This window comes from Haematobia irritans, chromosome 5 (genome assembly GCF_050003625.1).
Source record: "Haematobia irritans isolate KBUSLIRL chromosome 5, ASM5000362v1, whole genome shotgun sequence".
NCBI classification, from domain to species: domain Eukaryota; kingdom Metazoa; phylum Arthropoda; class Insecta; order Diptera; family Muscidae; genus Haematobia; species Haematobia irritans.
The window spans coordinates 48,055,823-48,078,915 of NC_134401.1; the positions used below are offsets into that span (position 1 = coordinate 48,055,823).

The following is a 23,093-nucleotide window of genomic DNA, read 5'->3' on the forward strand; positions in this document are numbered from 1 at the left end:
TTCTCTTTTTCTACAGCGTATGTGCGTCACCTACGCTGACCATTCAATCGTCGGCATTTGAGTTGAATAGTTGAAGTTATTCAATGTAGACGTTTACGTTTTATTTGAAAATGAATTTAAAAGTATTCAGTGAATAGAAAGAATAAATAAACACATAATCAACTACAAAAAATGTGTTTATTCAGCATAAACAAATGAATCAATACAGTTAAAAAATGTTACTACATTGGAAAACAATTAAAACAAAATAATTCAATTTCCTGTAAAAAAAGAAAACAAACAAATCGCCACAAACCTATTGTCGCAATACTTATAAGAGCTCATAGGTGCTTCCAAGAAAATTTTGTGTTTGCACATTTTAATTATAGTGACGCCACAGTTGGCGCGGTAAGACGCGTGCGAGCATTTATTTACGGGGTCTTCCATTCACATTCGAAGTTTATTGAATGCAGCAACCGCCCGCATTTAATTTTTTGTTTGGTGCTGTATGCTATTGCAAATTGCACCAGGGCTATGGATCAACAAAAAACATTCTCGTAAGCAGCCACCTGCCCGTGCCTAATGCATCCATCCATTTACAAGCATTTATGTTTTGAAGTGTTCAGTTCATTCCGTTTTGGGAAACAACAGCAAGCAATTGAAATTGTTTTGGCTTTTTGCAAGCGACGTTTTTAATTATTCTCGATTTATGTGTGAGATTGACGTTTTGAGCCTTTTGATTGTGCATTTTTACAAAATCGAGTAACAAACCCAAAAGAAAAAAATGTTGCTTTTATTGAAAATTTTTCAATTGACGTTTGTTTCAATTCTCATTATTTGGGATGGTGCCAATGCGGATTTTGAACTTCGTGAGAATATATGCGATAAAAATCAACAGAATACATTTTATGATAGTGCTGCCAAGGTCAAGGGCGAGGAAACCTCACAGAGCCCGCATATCATTTTTATTTTGGCGGACGACTTGGTAAGTATAAGAGATGCATAGAAACAAGTATTTAGGGTTTAACCTTAGGTACCCTTCGCTATGGATCACATATGAGGGTTGTCTAATAAATATTTTGCCTCACCACTTGATGTGGCAGAAGGGTAACTCACATTACTAATTTTTTGTGTGAACATACTTTTTATTGATTAACGACCATTTTCATGTAGCTCCGTTAGGCTTTAACTGTCAGTTAACAGAACATTAACTGCAAATATCTTCTATCCCGTTAACTTCAACTGAAAAATTTTCAACAGTTAAGATCCTAATTGACGTATGGAATAAATAGGCAAAATGACAGATATCTCCACAGTACCGCTTAAAAGTTCATTAGCTAACGTAGCACTAACGGAGTTTCATGAAAATGGGGGTAAATGATAAAAGTGTAAGGAAGAAATCTGTGTTTTAGAATCTATTCAATCACTTGAGATGAAAAATTTCTTCGGATGGTCATTTATAGGCTAATGTAAATCATAATGTTGGAAGTTTACAAAAAATTTTCTTGTCAGCACGATGTTCCGAAATTCGTGCATATGTAGTTCCTCTAGTTCTTGTCCCCAAATCAGGTTGCTTTCGTCCCCATTTTAAACCGAAACTCCCCATTGTCAGCACGATGTTCCGAAATTCGTGCATATGTAGTTCCTCTAGCTCTTGTCCCCAAATCAGGTTGCTTTCGTCCCCATTTTAAACCGAAACTCCCCAATAAAGAAAAATTTACACTCATTGACAATGAAATTTATGAACTAGAATACGATATAATAAAAAGAAGAGGACGAAGACTCTACCAAGTATTATAATCTAAAGCTCCAATTCAATAGGATTTCTTTCTTTTTTGGAGGTGCAGGAGGAGGATACTACCGTTAGGTATCAGGCGTCTCGTTCGAAAAAAGTAAACAAACGTTCCCATTTCCGGAAAAATCCACAATTCGTGTTTTCCTCGAAGTCCCGAACTAAAAAAAAACGTCTCCATTCCCTAAAAAAATTCTCAATATTGGCAACACTGCAACTCCCAATGTTGGCAACAAAGCAACTTCTTTGCTCTTTTAAGTAAAATATATTTTGCTTTGGTGTAAGATCGTTTGCCTTTTGCCCTTTTAACCTAACCTAAGGCTTGAGCGTGCAATGGTGAGCATGCCCGCCTTGCATACACAAGGTCGTGGGTTCGATTCCTGCTACGACCGAACACCAAAAAGTTTTTCAGCGGTGGATTATCCCACCTCAGTAATGATGGTGACATTTCTCAGGGTTTCAAAGCTACTCTAAATGGTTTCACTGCAATGTGGAACGTCGTTCGGACTCGGCTATAAAAAGGAGGTCCCTTGTCATTGAGCTTAACATGGAATCGGGCAGCACTCAGTGATAAGAGAGAAGTTCACCAATGTGGTATCACAATGGACTGAATAGTCTAAGTGAGCCTGATACATCGGGCTGCCAACTAACCTAACCTAATGCTTGATCTAAGTTTTCGATTTGTGTTGCATCCCTTCACACTATGTTTAGCCTTTTGATAGCCACTACGTATGGGTTTCATTAAACTCAAGTCTTCACTCGCCGATTCGGACCACAATCTTGGCGTTTGGCAACGCTACCAGTATAAATCTAATGGTTTATGGACAGCATTTTCCTGGTATTGTCCCAAATTGGGACGCTTTCGTCTCTAAAAATCCCCAATCTAGATTAAAATTCCCCACAAAAATCCCTAACAAAATGTTGCAAATTTTTTTGTAAAAGAAAATGCTCTGCTATAGAAAATCCGTAATAAATAAAACAAGTATATACGGCGTAAGTTCGGCCAGGCCGAAGCTTATGTACCCTCCATCTTGGATTGCGTAGAAACTTCTTCTAAACACTGCCACCCACAATCGAATTACTTAAGTTGCGGTAACGCTTGCCGATGGCAAGGTATCTTAAAACCTCCTAACACCATTTTCTAAATTGTGTGTAAGTCCATACGTGGTATATATTAAATCAAAAAAGATCGATCCAATACGTTGACAAAATTTTCTACAGAAATAAAATTTTAACAAAATTTTCTATAGAAATAAAATTTTCCCAAAATTGTCTATAGAAATAAAAATTTTCAAAAAATTTTCTATAGAAAGAAAGTTTTGACAAAAATGTCTACAGAAATAAAATTTTAACAAAATTTCCTATAGAAATAAACTTTTGACAAAATTTTCTATAGAAATAACATTTTGACAATGTTTTCATTAAAATTAAAATCTTGGTAGATTATTTTTGGCTCTAGTGCCAACCATGATTATGAACCGATATGGACCAATTTTTGTGTGATTGGACCAATTTTGGTATGGTTGACAGCGACCATATACTAACACCAGATCAGATGAATTTTGCTTCTCCAAGAGGCTCCGGAGGTCAAATCTGGAGAACGTTTTATATGGGGGCATATATAATTATGGACCGATATGGACCAATTTTTGCACGGTTGCTAGAGACCATATACCAATACCATGTACCAAATTTCAGCCGGATCGGATGAAATTTGCTTCTCTTAGAGGCTCCGCAAGCCAAATCTGGGGATCGGTTTATATGGGGGCTATATAAAGGGTGATTTGTTAAGAGCTTGATAACTTTTTTTAAAAAAAAAACGCATAAAATTTGCAAAATCTCATCGGTTCTTTATTTGAAACGTTAGATTGGTCCATGACATTTACTTTTTGAAGATAATTTCATTTAAATGTTGACCGCGGCTGCGTCTTAGGTGGTCCATTCGGAAAGTCCAATTTTGGGCAACTTTTTCGAGCATTTCGGCCGGAATAGCCCGAATTTCTTCGGAAATGTTGTCTTCCAAAGCTGGAATAGTTGCTGGCTTATTTCTGTAGACTTTAGACTTGACGTAGCCCCACAAAAAATAGTCTAAAGGCGTCAAATCGCATGATCTTGGTGGCCAACTTACCGGTCCATTTCTTGAGATGAATTGTTCTCCGAAGTTTTCCCTCAAAATGGCCATAGAATCGCGAGCTGTGTGGCATGTAGCGCCATCTTGTTGAAACCACATGTCAACCAAGTTCAGTTCTTCCATTTTTGGCAACAAAAAGTTTGTTAGCATCGAACGATAGCGATCGCCATTCACCGTAACGTTGCGTCCAACAGCATCTTTGAAAAAATACGGTCCAATGATTCCACCAGCGTACAAACCACACCAAACAGTGCATTTTTCGGGATGCATGGGCAGTTCTTGAACGGCTTCTGGTTGCTCTTCACTCCAAATGCGGCAATTTTGCTTATTTACGTAGCCATTCAACCAGAAATGAGCCTCATCGCTGAACAAAATTTGTCGATAAAAAAGCGGATTTTCTGCCAACTTTTCTAGGGCCCATTCACTGAAAATTCGACGTTGTGGCAGATCGTAAGTCTATTCATGATGAAATGTCAAAGCATACTGAGCATCTTTCTCTTTGACACCATGTCTGAAATCCCACGTGATCTGTCAAATACTAATGCATGAAAATCCTAACCTCAAAAGAATCACCCTTTATAATTAAAGACCGATATGGACCAATTTTTGCATGGTTGTTAGAGACCATATACCAACACCATGTACCAAATTTCAGCCGGATCGGATGAAATATGCTTCTCTTAGAGGCTCCACAAGCCAAATCTAGGGATCGGTTTATATGAGGGCTTTATATAATTATGGACCGATGTGGACCAATTTTTGCATGGTTGTTAGAGACCATATACCAACATCATGTACCAAATCAGCCGGATCGGATGAAATTTGCTTCTCTTAGAGGCTCCGCAAGCCAAATCTGGGGATCGGTTCATATGGGGGCTATATATAATTATGGACCGATGTGGACCAATTTTTGCATGATTGTTAAATACCATATACCAACACCATGTACCAAATTTCAGCCGGATCGGATGAAATATGCTTCTCTTAGAGGCTCCACAAGCCAAATCTGGGGATCGGTTTATATGGGGGCTATATATAATTAAGGACCGATATGGACCAATTTTTGCATGGTGTTTAGAGACCATATACCAACACCATGTACCAAATTTCAGCCGGATAGGATGAAAAATGCTTCTGTTAGAGGCTCCACAAGCCAAATCTGAGGGTCCCTTTATATGGGGGCTATACGTAAAAGTGGACCGATATGGCCCATTTTCAATACCATCCGACCTACATCGATAACAACTACGTGTGCCAAGTCGATAGCTTGTTTCGTTCGGAAGTTAGCGTGATTTCAACAGACGGACGGACGGACGGACGGACATGCTTAGATCGACTCAGAATTTCACCACGACCCAGAATATATATACTTTATGGGGTCTTAGAGCAATATTACGATGTGTTACAAACGGAATGACAAAGTTAATATACCCCCATCCTATGATGGAGGGTATAAAAATCGAAAAGATGTGAAATTATGATTGATTATAGCAGTTTGCGAAGTACAATAAGATGAAGATTTCAAAACAAAAATCCAGGAGACGGGTGTCCACAATATCATATAATACATATGAAGGCGTTGTTGGCCCGATATGAAGCTATTCTATATGTACGGGATATATTTTCCAAATCAGTGATGTACGCAGATGAGGGGGCAATACTGCGACCCGAATCCGTACGAAATAATTTGACAAATGTAAAAATTTTTCCTATCCAAGCAGAATAAATAGTAAATTTTTGCTTTGTTCTCCAAATGAATGCCGTTGAATAAAGAGGTGGAAAGTTTTATTTTTTATTTTTAAGATTCGCTGTACTTCTTTAAGAATGTAGAAAAAAACGAATTTCATATAAACCATGACTCTAAACCTCATTTATTATACGGAACAGTTTTTTTTTAATTCCCTACAAAAATCCCCAAAATTCGGGAAATTCCTCACCAAATCCCCAATTCAAAAATTTCGTCCCTATCGACGGAAAAATTTCCCCGATTTGGGGAAAAATCCTCAATGCTGGCAACACTGGTCCCAAAACACCAATGAAAATGTTCTAGTTGGAAACGAAAACGTTATTTTTGTACGGTGAACATGTATCATGTTTGTCGCAACCACGTCTCTGCGCGTGTGTACAATAGATTCAGAAGCAAATAATTTTACATGGGCTTCTAATAGGTGAAAACATACGCCTCCATTGACTTCGTATTAATTCTTCAGGTGTAATGATATTCCAGTATTTCCATTTGGAAAAATAAGAACAAACTGAAAAAAATCAAATTTTTTCTTTACGTTTTTGTAAACACACAAATTCCACACCAGCCGACAAATGGATCGGTACACTATTCAAATATTTTTGGAAATCTCCAAAATTATTATTTATTATGTTATTTTATTTGTCGCGGTACTGTTCGGCAAATTTCAATTTATTGTGCAAATTGCGCAGAACAAAGAATTTGTATATCTCTTCTCAAAAGAACTTCCTGTGAAGTGAAAATTAAGTCCATCTGTAGAAAAGGATTTTTGGATGTACATTAAGAGTAATTAGGATTTAAGAGAACTTCCAAATATTTTGCTGGATTCCGATTAAAGATGCGCACATTAGAAGATCGAATGAATCACATTCTGGAAGAAATTTTGGACTTTGGCAGTGGGCGCGAGTTTCATTTCAGAGCATCTTTCGACGCTGTCGAGAAAGTGGATTGCACGACTGTCTTGTCTCATGGGAAGGTGATGGCCACCGTTTTCTGGGTTTTACAATGTAGGATCCACATTAACTGCCTAGAAAAAGGTAAGACGATCTTACGGCTGTTCTATGCCGAATTATTGCGCCGATTCGAAGCTAAATTGAAAAAATTATTTCATTTGGCACCATGACCAACAAACGGCCAAATTGATTGAACTGGGCTAGAACAGCTGCCTCAAAAATTTCTTATTTTACAAATGACAACAATTTTGTCCACAGACCATGAACATTTCAACAGGACTCCGCACCATCGCACTTAGCACGCGAGGTTCCTCTCTTCATTGCTACCGGATCTCAATCTGCTAGACTTTTGCGCATTTTTAAATGCGCAGGTTTGGTTTGAGGAGCCTCTTGGAGGAGCAAATTTCATCCGATCCGGTTGAAATTTGGTACGTGACAATATATGGTCTCTAATCACCAAGCAAACATTGATCCATATAGGTCCATAATTATAGATAGCGCCCATATACCATAAACTGATCCCCAGATTTTACTTCCTGAACCTCCTATAGAAGTATGTTAAATTTCATCTAATCCTGTTGAAATTTGGCTGGTTACCTCAATACAAGTAATTCGATTGTGGGTGACAGTTTTTAGTAGAACTTAGTAACAGGTTGGCTGATAAGTCCCCGGTCTAACAAAGAAAAACACATTTTTTTTGTCAAAATTCGTTTTTATTATTCAACATAGTTCCCATCAAGACCGATACAACGATTATAACGACCTTCCAATTTTTCGATACCATTTTGGTAGTACTCCTTCGGTTTTGCCTCAAAATAGGCCTCAGTTTCGGCGATCACCTCTTCATTGCAGCCAAATTTTTTCCCTGCGAGCATCCTTTTGAGGTCTGAGAACAAGAAAAAGTCGCTGGGGGCCAGATCTGGAGAATACGGTGGGTGGGGAAGCAATTCTAAGCCCAATTCATGAATTTTTGCCATCGTTCTCAATGACTTGTGGCACGGTGAGTTGTCTTGGTGGAACAACACTTTTTTCTTTTTTTGCCGCGATTTCGACCTTCAAACGCTCCAATAACGCCATATAATAGTCACTGTTGATGGTTTTTACCTTCTCAAGATAATCGATAAAAAATATTCCATGCGCATCCCAAAAAACAGAGGCCATTACTTTGCCAGCGGACTTTTGAGTCTTTCCACGCTTCGGAGACGGTTCACCGATCGTTGTCCACTCAGCCGACTGTCGATTGGACTCAGGAGTGTAGTGATGGAGCCATGTTTCATCCATAGTCACATATCGACGGAAAAACTCGGGTGTATTACGAGTTAACAGCTGCAAACACCGCTCAGAATCATCAATACGTTGTTGTTTTTGGTCAAATGTGAGCTCTCGCGGCACCCATTTTGCACAGAGCTTCCGCATATCCAAATATTGATGAATGATATGACCAACACGTTCCTTTGATATCTTTAAGGCCTCTGCTATCTCGATCAACTTCATTTTACGATCATTCAAAATCATTTTGCGGATTTTTTTTGATGCTTTCGTCGGTAACCACCTCTTTCGGGCGTCCACTGCGTTCACCGTCCTCCGTGCTCATTTCACCACGTTTGAATTTTGCATACCAATCAATTATTGTTGATTTCCCTGGGGCAGAGTCCGGAAACTCATTATCAAGCCAAGTTTTTGCTTCTACCGTATTTTTTCCCTTCAGAAAACAGTATTTTATCAAAACACGAAATTCCTTTTTTCCATTTTTTTCACAATAACAAAAGTTCCTTCACAAAAGACACTCTATCTCACAAACTAATTGACTTACAGACGTCAAATTTTGACACGAATCATTTGAAGGTTGGTAATATATAAAAATAATATGCATTTAATACTAGACCGGGGACTTATCAGCCAACCTGTTACGCAATTCATGGTGGGGGATACGTAAAATTTGACCTGACTGAACTTGCACTGAAAAAAATATTGTCGCGAGGCGAAAGAATTCATGTCCTTATAATACGATTGTTTTTCTACGATTAATGTTTTTTTCTTTGTAAAAAAATCGATATACTTTCCAATTAAGTAGTAGTTTTGTCCTTATAATTCGACTTAAAAATGAGTATCTTTTCATTAAAGAATCTTTAGTTTGACTAAGGCTAACATGACTTTAATAATTCGGAAAAAATCTTCAAAATTAATGAAATTGTCTTTAAATTTATTGTCTTTCTGCATCTTGACTACAAAAAAGCATTCAAAAATAAGACATACCTTTCAACACTTTATTTTAAACACGATTTTTACTTGACACAATGCACACTCAAAAAAAAAGTGAACTCTCTATTTCACTAAAGCCAATTTAACTTTATTTTAGTTCATAGAATTATTATGTTTGGATAAAGTTTTCTTTACTCTAATAATTTTTTGTGTACGTTAGTTAAATTAACTAAACCAGAGGAAAAAAATATACTCAAACGAAGCATAAAGATGAACTAAATTCGTGTCTTCCACAAAATAGTTCAGAATTTCTTTAAATTTGTAAATTTTACCAAAAATGCGTCCATCATGAACTTCGTATGTTACTAAAGACATTCTTGCAATTTTGAACTCCAAGTTTTTCCTTCAAACTACAAAATTTTCTTTAACAATTGAAAAAACTTAGTTATGTCTAATAAATTTTCTTGAATTTGTCGAAAAATATTTACTTATTTTTATGACATCGGCGTGATGCCAACGTTTGTAATACAGTTTAGTTAAAATTTTCTACAAATATTCAAAATTTTCTAAAATTAACCGAAAGTTTTCTTCCTGGTGGGTTCACTGTTTTTTCGTGCATAATTTCAACTTGAAGTTGAGTCTGATTTGGGAATTTAAGTTTTCTTTTACACTTTTTTAAAGGACTTTCATAGCACATGAAGAAAAAAGCAGAAAAACCGTATTAATTCAAACTTGTTTCCTAAAAACAAGTATGCGAAACTCAGAATTAAAAGATAATTGTATCTTCTTCTTTGGCTCGGAATCAATACCAAAATCATTATTATAAAGACATAATCTTTGAAACCGGGCATGCTTTTTTCAGTGTATGGCCGTATTCTCTTGTTGTAATTGTTTTGTGTTGTTTTTTATGTAATCATTGCGTACTTCAAACTTTCAGGGTTTCAACGATCTTGGATTCCGGGGTTCTTCCGAAATTCCTACACCAAATATTGATGCTTTGGCTTTCTCGGGCATAATATTGAATCGATATTATGTTAATCCAATATGTACACCCTCAAGGTCAGCTCTGATGACGGGAAAATATCCTATACACACAGGTTGGTATATCACAAAATACAATATATATTAAATATATAATAATTTGATTTCTCTAGGAATGCAACACACAGTACTTTATGGAGCTGAACCGCGGGGTTTGCCTTTGAATGAAAAACTAATGCCGGAATATTTTAATGAGTTGGGGTAAAATTAAACGAAAACTATTAGAACAATTGCAAAAATTAAATGATTCAATTAATTATCTAATCAAATCTGCAAAGAATTAATTGAATTATTTGAATAAAATCGAATACATGGGTTAATAATATTTGGCTTGGTTTCCTTTAGTACTGGATAATCAAGTCGTGACGGATTAAAAGAAAAAACAGATTATATTTATGTTGAATAGATACACAAACAATTTTGGTTTTGATTCCGAGCCTACTTTAACAATTTTGGTTTTGATTCCGAGCCAAAGAAGCGGAGAATTCAAGTAAGGATACTTTTAAGACACAATTCTCTTTTAAATTTGGGTTTTGTGTACTTGACTCTAAGAAGCAAATTTAAAATTTTCGCTTTTTTTCTTCATATGCTATCAAAGTCCGTTCTGAATTTTTCTGAATTATTAAAGTGAAGTTGACCTTAGCCCAAAAAATTTTTCTTTCATGTTATGATACCCATTGTTAAGTAAAATCTCTTAATTATAAGGACAACACGACTTCATTGAAAAGTTTTCGACTTTTGAACAAGGAAAAAAACTTTATATTAGAGAAATGTGTCTTCTAAGATAAGCAAAATTTGTGTTCTTATTTTAAGAACATGAAATCTTTGGCCTCACCACAATATTTTTTTCAGTGCAGGACTTTAATGTATAAGTTGAAAAAAGAGGTTTTCATCGTTAATTTATTGCGGAAGAAATACATTTAATTTCATTTTATTGCCTATACAGAAAAAATATCACCAAAATATTTCCATTTGAAAAGTTAATTGAGCTGAAAACTTTTTCAATTAAACAATTAAATGCTATAATTAACTTTTTAATCAAACTAGAAACATTAAGTCAAATAGGTCATGTAAAAATATTTAATTAAAAAAATACTTGATACAATTCGGAAGCAAACTCAGTTAAAAAAAATTATTTAATTTTTAATAAAAACTTAATTGATAAATCAATTTTTCAATCAAAACAATTAAGAAATTCTTTAATTAAAGAATTTATTGATACAATAATTCTTTAATTAAACATTTTATTGATACAATAATTTTTTTAATCAAAATAAGAACACAAAGTTAGTTAAGAAAATGAAATGAATGAACCAACTAATTGTTCCAGTTAACAATTTAATTAAAAAATGCAGTTGATATCGATTGTATAACTCAATTAATTTGTTAACTGATTTAATTAAAAAGTTTAACTAAATAATTAATTGAATCAATTAGATTCAATTGGAAAACTGAGTTTTCCAACCGACATCAATTACATTTTTGATTGAATCATTTAAAAAATTAATTGATTTTTTCAACCAACATCGATTAAAATTTTAATTGAATCAATTAAAAAATTAATTGAAATTTTGAAATGAAATCAATTCATTTTTGAATAAAATATTTTTGTATGTCCAATTAAAACTGTAATTGATACTATCATTTTCGTGATTGAAGATATTTCAATTAAAAAATTAAATGGATCAATTAATTTCGTAATTAAATAAATTTTTTGTGTGTATTAACAATAAACTGCTATTGTGAATAATCTGGTACTAAACGAAAACAGGCCTGTTATCGATTTCACAATTGAAATAATTTGAATTAAACATTAATTTGATCAATTAATTCCCCAATTGAAATCAACAAAAATTACCACCCAGTGACATATTTGGGACATTATTACAGCTATACCTCCCATATTGCTGGTAAGTGGCATTTAGGTCACTACAAACGTGAATATACACCACTTTATCGTGGATTTTCTTCCCATGTTGGTTATTGGACTGGTCATCATGATTATTTTGATCATACAGCTGTAGAAAGCGGACAGTGGGGTTTGGACATAAGAGATGGTGAGTTGAAAATTTACGATGATGTGTAGCAGCTTGCCCATCGCAATGACTATTTTCCCATTTTGTTAGGCATGAATGTTGGATATCATTTACATGGAAAATACACCACAGATCTAGTCACCGAAGAATCTTTAAGAGTGATATCAGGTCATAATGCTTCGTCACCATTATTTTTATATGTAGCCCATGCAGCGGTACATTCGGGTAATCCTTATGATCCATTACGTGCGCCCGATACGGATGTATCGAAAATTAATAACATACAAAATCTCGGACGGCGAAAGTATGCAGGTGAGTAAAAAATCTTTTAAACGATTTGCCAATCCGATTGTGCAATCTGAAAAATAGTGATGCCTGTAATAAATAGGATATGACCCTATATCCGCATTTAAATATTTGTTTTAATTACTCGTACGAGGGAGCTAATTTACTTAAATTAAGTACGAGTGATAAACTAAACTGAAGTTAAAAACTTTTTATATAGTACGAGCTACATTTTTCTGTCTATTTATCACTTCTTTTGGTCCCACACTGAAGATTACGCAACCGAAAAATTTATTTCAAAAATTAAATTTTAATTAAATTTTTTTTTTTTAACTTTGAGACACAAATTTTGGAAATTGGCGTCCCTCCATTAACGTCGTATGTCTTTGAACTAAGGCAAATTTTCCTTAAAGTAAAACAAAAATACATTTTTGATTTAAAGAAATCGTTCTAAAATTAACTCAAATATTGAATCTTTAGATTTAAGATAAAAACACTTCAAATATAGGCTAAGACTTTAAGGATCTGGCATCTTCGATTTATTTATCATTTTTTTTATACCCTCCACCATAGGATGGGGGTACATTAACTTTGTCATTCCGTTTGTAACACATCGAAATATTGCTCTAAGACCCCATAAAGTATATATATTCTGGGTCATGGTGAAATTCTGAGTCGATCTAAGCATGTCCGTCCGTCTGTTGAAATCACGCTAACTTCCGAACGAAACAAGCTATCGACTAGAAACTTGGCACAAGTAGTTGTTATTGATGTAGGTCGGATGGTATTGCAAATGGGCCATATCGGTCCACTTTTACGTATAGCCCCCATATAAACGGACCCTCAGATTTGGCTTGCGGAGCCTCTAAGAAAAACATATCATCCGATTCTGCTGAAATTTGGTACATGGTGTTGGTATATGGTCTCTAACAACCATGCAAAAATTGGTCCACATCGGTCCATAATTATGTATAGCCCCAGATCCCCAGATTTGGCTTGCGGAGCCTCTAAGAGAAGCAAATTTCATCCGATCCGGTTGAAATGTGGAACGTGGTGTTAGTATATGGTCTCTAACATCCATGCGAAAATTGGTCCACATCGGTTCACAATTATATATAGCCCCCATATAAACCGTTCTACAGATTTGACCTCCGGAGCCTCTTGGAGGAGCAAAATTTATTCGATCCGGTTCAAATGTGGAACGTGGTGTTAGTATATGGTCTCGAACATCCATGCAAAAATCTGTCCACATCGGTTCACAATTATACATAGCCCCCATATAAACCGATCCCCAGATTTGACCTCCAGAGCCTCTTGGAGAGCAAAATTCATCCGATCCGGTTCAAAGTTGGAACGCGGTGTTAGTATATGGCCGCTAACAACCATACCAAAATTGGTCATATCGGTCTAATTAAAATAAAGAAAATCTTAGTGAGGTAATTTTTGAAAGTGCTTTTAAAGTTTTGCCATTAGAGCAATTTCCAACAAAACGTCTTCAATGAACAGTTTATCGACTTTTGGACAAGGAAAAACAACTTTATATCAGAGAAATGTTTATTTCATGCTACATTAAGAAAAAATTAAACCCTATATTATTACATTTAAGAAAGTTTCCATGATTTAATATTTTTTTGCGTACGTTAGTTAAATTAACTAAAACAGAGGAAAATATTGTACACAAATGAAGCATAACGATTAACTAAAATCGTGTCTCCCACAAAATAATTCAGAATTTCTTACTTAAATTCGTATACCCTGCGCCACACTGTAACATATACTCCCAAACATATTTTGCTTCAAGCATATACATTTTTGGGTATTGCCCAAACATTTATATGTTTGATCTCTACCAATATATAATATGTTTGAAAGTATATTGGTCTAAACAATATATGTTTGGGTAGTCTAAGTTCCAAACATTTTGTATTTTTGCATCCAAATTCAATAATGTTGTCTTCCAAAAAACAATATGTTATTATGTGACCATATAATATGTTTGGAAGCATTTTGCACCCAAAAATATTATATGCTTAAAAAAAATTCTCCCAAACAATATTGTGCTCAACATTTTATTTATTTATTTATATATTTACAATCATAATGAATTATGAAAATAAACAGGTAATATAAGTGCTAACAACATAGGTTTTCGACCTGAATGCTCAAAATTTTGTTTCTGCCCAATTGTATATTCCCCGACATCTTTCTCACTTCCACGAGATTTTTTAGTTTTTAGCACCTTTTTCTGTAATACAAACATTGTAGAAGAAATTATTCAATTTTATGATTTTTTTTATTTTAATTTTACCTTTTGCCGGACGGGGATTCGATCAGCGGACCACACAGTTTGTAAGGATCAAAGAAGTAGCTGATCAATTGCCCAAGGAAAAATAAAATGTTAATTTTGTAATAACAAGCAACAACCACCAACTTAATTCAATATCGCTCCCTGTTAAATAGCGCTCCAAGCTACTAAACACATATATGTTTATAGGCTATTTCTAAATTAATATATGTTTGCTTCCAAGCATAATATTTTTATAAACATTTTATGTCCCAAACATAATATGTTCTAACATATTAACATATATGTCCCAAACATGTTATGCTAGTTTATGAACATTATATGCTTGCACTCAAAAATATTGTGTTTAAAAATTTGTGTTCCAAACATATAATGTTTATAGCCAAACATATGAAAAACAGTCTTTTTCATCCGTGCAGAAGGAGACGAGATAGACACATGGTGTCTTTGACAAAAATGCTTAGGGTGGGCTCCTGAGTCGATATAGCCATGTCCGTCTGTCCGTGAACACATTTTTGTAATCAAAGTCTAGGTCGCAGTTTTGATCCAATCGACTTCAAATTTGGCACAAGTATGTGTTTTGGCTCAGAATAGAACTATTGATTTTGGAAGAAATCGGTTCAGATTTAGAGATAGCTCCCATATATATATTTCGCCCAATATGGACTTATATGACCCCAGAAGCCAAAGTTTTTATTTTAATGAAATCGGTTCAGAGTTAGATATAGCTCCCATATATATCTTTCGCCCGATATGGACTAATACGGTCCCAGAAGCCAGAGTTTTACCCCAATTTGGTTGAAATTTTGCACTAGGAATACAATTAGTAGTGTAGTCAAGTGTGCCAAATTTTATTGAAATCGGTTCAGATTTAGATATAGTTCCCATATATATCGTTCGCCCGATTTACACTCATATGACCACAGTGACCAATCTTTTACTCCGATTAAATTGAAATTTTGCACAGGGAGTAGAATTAGCATTGTAGCTATGCGTGACAAATTTGATTGAAATCGGTTCAGATTTAGATATATCTCCCATATAAAGCTTTCGCCCGATTTACACTCATATGACCACAGAGGTCAATTTTTAACACCGATTTAGTTGAAATTTTGCACAGGGAGTAGAATTAGCATTGTAGCTATGCGTGCCAAATTTGGTTGAAATCGGTTCAGATTTAGATATAGCTCCCATATATATGTTTTTCTGATTTCGACAAAAATGGACAAAACACTGCTTAGCCGAAAAGTTGTAAAAATGACTCTAATTTTCCTAAACTTCTAATACATATCTATCAAGTGATAAATCATATATAAACTTTTGCGAAGTTTCCTTAAAATTGCTTCAGATTTAAATGCTTCCCATATTTTTTACTAACATTGTGTTCCACCCTAGTGCATTAGCCGACTTAAATTTTGAGTCTATAGATTTTGTAGAAGTCTATCAAATTCTGTCCAGATCGAGTGATATTTAAATGTAGGTATTTGGGACAAACCTTTATATATAGCCCCCAACACATTTGACGGATGTGATATGGTATCGAAAATTTAGATCTACAAAGTGGTGCAAGGTATAATATAGTCGGACCGCCCGACTTTAGACATTCCTTACTTGTTTTACTTTAACGGAGGGACGAAAATTTCCAAAATTTATGTCGTAATTAAAAATTAATTTTTAACACGATTACAAATGACATTCATCATAAAGTGACTTTTTGATTTAATTAATATTTTGCTTTTTATTTTCGTTTTTCTCAGCAATGGTTAGTAAATTGGATGATTCGGTTGGTCGTATAGTACAACAATTACAGAAGCAAAATATGTTAAACGATTCCATAATTATATTTAGCACTGATAATGGAGGACCTGCTGAGGGATTCAATTTAAATCATGCTTCCAATTGGCCCTTAAGAGGTGTTAAGAACACCCTATGGGAGGGTGGTGTTCGTGGAGCTGGATTATTATGGTCACCCCGTTTAAAGAAAACTCGACGGGTGGCGGATCAAACAATGCACATTGTGGATTGGTTACCCACATTATTGTCGGCCATAAAGGGTGATGAAGCTTTGCTGTAAGTATCAATTGCCAAAGGCTCATAAAAAAGTCCAAATAGGGCCAATTATTTTTAAAGAAAAGTTGTAATTACGTTTGGTAACAAGTACATTAAAAAAATATTTTATAGTTATTAATTACAAAGAAATGATAATTAGGGATATTAAATGATGAACCAAAAAATAACAACAACATTTTAATTAGTAAAAATGTTCTCTCATTTTGAAAAACTGCAATTAAATAAAAATTATCAAATATATCAAATATTTTCAATTAAAATAACGATTAAACTTCGATTATTGGTTTAAAAAGTAGTCTATTAATTGTTTAATTTATTGTTTACTTGGATCCAAAGATTCCAAATTTTTTTATTAATTCCGAGCTAAAAGTGTACTTCTATAAAATAAGAACATTTTGAGAACGCACCTTAACTTCACTCGTACACTCAGAAAAAGTGAACCCATCATGGAAGAATATGTTGGCTTAGTTTAGAAATAATTTACTAATTGCAACATGATACAAGGGAGTCACCGTGGTGCTATGGTTAGCATGCCCGTCTTGCATACGCAAGGTCGTGGGTTCGATACCTGCTTCGACCGAACACCAAAAAGTTTTTCAGCGGTGGATTATCCCACCTCAGTAATGCTGGTGACATTTCTGAGGGTTTCAAAGCTTCTCTAAGTGGTTTCACTGCAAAGTGGAACGCCGTTCGGACTCGGCTATAAAAAGGAGGTCCCTTGTCATTGAGCTTAACATGGAATCGGGCAGCACTCAGTGATAAGAGAGAAGTTCACCAATGTGGTATCACAATGGACTGAATAGTCTAAGTGAGCCTGATACATCGGGCTGCCACCTAACCTAACCTAACCTAACATGATACAAATTAGTTAATACTTTTTACCAAAGTGGAAAAAATGATATTTTTGTCTTTTGTTAAAGAAAATTTCATAGTTTGAAGGAAAAAAATTAGAATTAAAAATTATTATTGAAACATAGTAAGTGGTGTTAGTATATGGTCTCTAACATGCAAAAATTGGTCCATATCGGTTCATAATTATATATAGCCCCCATATAAACCGATCCCCAAATTTGACCTCCGGAACCTCTTGAAGAAACAAAATTCCACCGATCCGGTTGAAATTTGGTACATTTCGCTAGTATGTAGCCGATAACAACCATGCCACAATTGGCCCGTATCGATCTATATTATAAATAGCCCCCAAATAAACCGATCCCCAATCACAGAAATATCACGATTGCCACTCGAGCCAAAACTAATATGCCAAAATTTTATTGCCGTAGAAAATTTTGTCAAAATGTTATATTGCCGTAGAAAATTTTGTCAAAATTTTATTTCTATAGAAAATTTTATCAAAATATTATTTCTATTGGAAATTTATGAAGCATTTCATAGTTGGAGAGGAATATTTTGCAAAATCTTCCAAAACATCAAGAATTTTACCAATTTACCAAACAGTAAAAAATCAGCCATTTTTGGTAGACTCGTGTTCATAATTGTATATAGACCCCATATAATTCTGACTCTATAATTACCGCACAAAAGTTCATATCGGTTCGTAATTATTTCTTTCCTATATATACCGGTCAAGAACTGAATATATACGTATTTAATCGACCTTTCTTTTGTCTACTATATATCCCGCATGGACTAACTTACAATTTAGAATATGATGTTAAGAAGTTTTAAGATGCCTTGCCATCGGCCGCAACCCAAGTAATTTAATTGTGGATGACCATCATTAGTAGAAGTTTCTACGCAATCCATGGTGGAGGATACATAAGGTTCGGCCTGGCCGAACTTACGGCCCTATATACTTGTTATATTTAATCCAAGACTCTAATCCCCAACAGTGAGGCGTGGTGCACACAGACCCCGGGGAATAAAGAATATATAGATTATGGCTCCAAATTGGATGGACAAGTGGGGTTCGGAGTATATTCTAATGATCTGGAACTTCGAATAGCGAAAAGATTACCTAATCACTGTAGTGCTTTTCAGGCTGAAATATTAGCAATAAGAGAGGTGGCGAATTGGCTGAGAAGTAATATTCCAAAAAATGTGGGCATTAATATATACTCAGACAGTCAACCTGCAATAAAATCCTTGGACTCTGTGTTCCTCAACTCGAAAACGGCCATCGACTGCCGCAAATCTCTCAATGAGATGGCTGAGCAGTACAATATTCACCTAATATGGGTGCCTGGACATAGGAACATACCAGGGAACTGCGAAGCGGATTAGTTGGCAAGGCTAGGGACTACCTTACATATTCCAGAGGAACTAGAATTTGTTGGTATGCCCCTAGGTACATGCAAGCTAATGCTGCGTGAGAAGGCTGTTATGATAGCAAATGTTCGATGGGAGAATTGCAAGGGTTGTAACGACACCAGCAAATATGGCCCCATTTCAACTTAAACCGCACACTAGATATGCTAAAGTTCTCGAGATATCACTCCTGATATCTGCTATAACGGGTCGCTGCCTGATAGGCGATTTTGCAAAAACTATTGGCGCGAAGTATAATGACTATTGTATGAGCTGTCATGATGCGGAGGAAAAAGAATCAATTAAACACCTCTTGTGTGAGTGTCCTGCATTTTGTGTAAAGCTCAAGCAACTTTTAGGAGTATATAGCTTCAGATTACTGGCGGATCTGGAAAACGTTAACTTAAGCAGTCTGCTAATGTTTTTGGAACAATCTGGTTGGTTCAGCGAAGAAAAATAATCGAGAAGGTTCAGCGGTTAAAACTAGAAGTGTCCATATGTAATAGGTACTTTTAGTTAATGTGGTATCACAATAGACTGAATAGTCTAAGTGAGCCTGAATCTTAATCGGGCTGCCACTTTAACCTAACCTCGAATATCTCATTTAATTTAAAGATCATCTCTTTAAATAAAAAAATGTTTTTCTTTACTTTAAGGTAAATTTGCCTTACTTCAAAGACACACGACTTTACCGAAGGGACGTAAATCCCAAAGATTCGAAATTTAAAGAAAATAGTTTTTGAAGCAAAGATTATGAGCATTATTTTACTTAAAATGTCGCTATTTTAAAGAAATTTGTCCTTAATATTGTGTACATTTGGTGTCCTAAATTCTACCACAAATGCCCACATCTTGAATTTGGCGCTAAAGCCATTTTTTCCCTTCAAACTACGAAATTTTCTTTAACAAGTGAAAAAAATAATTATATCTAATTAATTTATGCATAATCTATTAGAAAAAACTTAAATCGAATATGCCAAATCGTGAGTTCTGTTTTATCTCCCAGCAAAAAAATTTGGAAGTTCTTCCAAAGGCACAACATTAAAAGCACTTCCAGAAGATGCACTCCCAATGATGTTATTTATTTTAACTACCCAGAAAGTTCTTTTAATTCAATTTTTTATAACTTGGGTTTTTCATACTTTTAATGGGTAATTTTAACTTTTTTTGTTTCAAATATGTTAAAAACAGAGTAAGAATTGATAAAATGTTACAAATCATTAAAATTTTGTCGAAAAAAATGCTAAATCCAATCTGAAAAATTGTGAATTTTTGAAAAGAGTTGAGTTCAAACGTTTCCGACAAGCGTTAGAATCCATTAAAATTTATAAAAACAAATATAAAAATTTATTTATTTGACAAAATATCAAGGAATTTTTTAATTTACATACACAACATTGAATTCGGATCACATCTAAAGAAGTAATGCAAATTCAGTGCAACGGCTGTTGAAATGGAGGACTTCCGTCCTATGACAGGCCCATGTTAAATTCATCGCTTCTGCGTCAATTTTGCACCACTTCGGGATCCAAAAAGAACATTTTCATTACTTTTTTGGCGACGCTTTTTTTGCTGGGCTTTTACTCAAAGATTCAGTATTTCCGTTTAAATCAAAACAGGTGTTTCTTCAAATTAAGGAAAATTTGCCTTATTTCAAAGGCATACGATTTTAATTATATTTTTTAACTATATTTCTCGTAGTCAAAAATTTGTCAGTTATATGTTATACACTGAAAAAACAGTGAACCCACCAGGAAAGAATTTTTTAGTTAGTTTTAGAAAAAATATATTAATTTTAGAAAATTTTAACTAAACTGTATTAGAAACGCATATGTCACGCTGATTTCACAAAACTAAGTAAAGAGCTTTCGATAAATTCAAGAAAATTTATTAGACATAATTAATTTTTTTCACTTGTTAAAGAAAATTTCGAAGTTTGCAGCAAGAAGTTTGAGTTAAAAATTGCAAAAATCTCTTTAGTACCATACGGAGTTCATTATGGGCTCATTACTGGTAAAATATACGAATTTTAAGAAATTCTAAACTATTTTGTCGGAGACCCGAATTTAGTTAATCTTTATGCTTCATTTGTGTATATCTTTTTCCTCTATTTTAGTTATTTTAACTAAAGTACGCAAAACATTATTAGCGTCATGTAAACTGTATTAAAACGTAATAATTCCATGAACTAAAATATAATTAAATCAACTTTAGTGAAATATAGGGTTCACTTCTTTTTGAGTGTAGGACGGAAATTTTGTCTTTTTTGTCTTCTGCAATCAATCAATTAAGGTCTTTTTATTTTTACACTATCTCCAGAAATGTATCCTCTGTTCCTTTGGATGGTATCAGTGTCTGGGACTCATTGTCCAATGATGAAATTTCTCCACGCAAAGCCATTCTACATAATATTGATGACATATGGGGTAGCGCTGCTCTAACCCGTAGTGATTGGAAGGTTATTGTGGGCACCAATTACAACGGAGGATGGGATGGTTGGTATGGCCCACCGGGAGATCGTAATCCACGATCATATAACTATAAAGCAGTTCGTAATAGTTTTGCTGGTCGGGCTTTGGATGCTATTAATATGCTACCAGCCTTGGCTGATGTTTCACGCATGCGCATGGAATCGAATATTGATTGTTCTGCTCGTGAACCCTATCTGAAGGAAGGCGTAGTTTGTAAACCTTTGGAGGAACCCTGTTTGTTTAATGTTAAAGATGATCCCTGTGAGAAATATAATCTGGCTCATAAGTAAGTCTACGTGAGAGTAAAATTTTACAGTGGTAAATTTATTTTTATATTTTTCAGATATCCCAGTATATTGGGGGCTTTGTTGGAAGAACTTCGAATAATCAATGCTACAGCAGTACCGCCCTCCAACAAACCATTAGATCCTAAAGGGTATCCCGACCGATGGGGTTATACTTGGACTAATTTTGGAGATTATAAAGAGAATAATGATGTTATAGGTAGTTTATAATCGTATATATTAAGATTTAGTTTTAAGATTTATAAAGAATAAAATATAAGTACAACAAAAAACATATGGATGGCTCTTTGATAATTTTGAGTATTTATCACAAATTGTCTGTGATTAGCGACTCCAGAGCAAGCAAAACTTCAAAGGTAAGCGACCAGATGAGAATTCTCAAGGAGATGTTCCATCGCCTTTATTTTGAAGTGCTACTATGTTATAAATAGTGTTTCCCTCCTTGGCAATTCACCAGATATACTGTAATACTGAGATCCCTATGGATTGCAGCGAAACGGACGAGGGAGAAAAGTTTGGGGTAAAACCTTTAAAGACAGGACAAGTTATGAACTGTAAAGAATGTAAGATTCCCATAGTATTGATATATTGGTCAAACAGACAACAACGACTGTCAGGCTCAGAGAATGAAGTTGAAATAACTGGTAAGATCAGCAAGGTAGACGTCGGCTTAGCCGTAAACTACGGCGTTGGATTGGCAAAAATTTAGCATCAGTCTCCGGCTTCATTCTCTGGTCAGGCTACTACAGTATCGATATGGAAAAAGCACGGGTTTTCAAATAATTCCAGATTATTCCGATCACAGGGATTGTACTCTCGCGAAATTGTCCTACTCACATAAGGGTTACTATCGAAAGTATATTCTTGATCAAGTAAAAGTTCTAAGACGATATAAACATGTCTGTCTGTCGTAACCACGCTACAGACTTCAATAATGGCGCTATCGCAGATTCGCCAAATTTTTATACCCTGCGCCACACTGTGGAACAGGGTATTATAAGTTAGTGCATATGTTTGCAACACCCAGAAGGAGACGAGATAGGCACATGGTGTCTTTGGCAAAAAGGCTCAGGGTGGGCTCCTGAGTCGATACAGCCATTCCGTCTGTCCGTGAACACATTTTTGTAATCAAAGTCTAGGTCTCAGTTTTAGTCCAATCGTCTTCAAATTTGTCACAAGTATGTGTTTTGGCTCAGAATAGAACCCTATTGATTTTGGAAGAAATCGGTTTAGATTTAGATATAGCTTCCATATATATATATATTTCGCCCGATATGGACTTATATGGCCCCAGAAGCCAGAGTTTTATCCTAATTAGCTTAAAATTTTGCACAAAAAGAACAATTAGTACTATAGTCAAGTGTGCCAAATTTTATTGAAATCGGTTCAGATTTAGATATAGCTCCCATATATATCTTTCGCCCGATATGGACTAATACGGTCCCAGAAGCCAGAGTTTTACCCCAATTTGGTTGAAATTTTACACTAGGAATACAATTAGTAATGTAGTC

At 34.9% G+C, this 23,093-nt stretch overlaps 1 protein-coding gene across 1 annotated transcript; it reads left to right on the forward strand.

Moving 5' to 3' along the window:
• The first annotated feature begins 445 nt into the window (after positions 1-445).
• On the forward strand, positions 446-21,856 carry LOC142239376 (arylsulfatase B). Its single transcript, XM_075311158.1, has 8 exons — positions 446-964; positions 9,739-9,898; positions 9,956-10,043; positions 11,733-11,899; positions 11,969-12,190; positions 16,226-16,538; positions 21,126-21,563; positions 21,621-21,856. Exons 1-8 carry the CDS (start codon positions 764-766, stop codon positions 21,790-21,792), a joined length of 1,761 nt encoding a protein of 586 aa, XP_075167273.1. The 5' UTR covers positions 446-763; the 3' UTR covers positions 21,793-21,856.
• The last annotated feature ends 1,237 nt before the right edge of the window (positions 21,857-23,093 follow it).

Coding starts and splice junctions, on each gene's coding strand:
- LOC142239376 (XM_075311158.1), top strand. CDS start 764: ATGTTGCTTTTATTGAAAATTTTTCAATTGACGTTTGTTTCAATTCTC. Junction 12,191..16,225: donor CGGACGGCGAAAGTATGCAG/GTGAGTAAAAAA, acceptor CGTTTTTCTCAG/CAATGGTTAGTAAATTGGAT. Junction 21,564..21,620: donor AAATATAATCTGGCTCATAA/GTAAGTCTACGT, acceptor TATATTTTTCAG/ATATCCCAGTATATTGGGGG.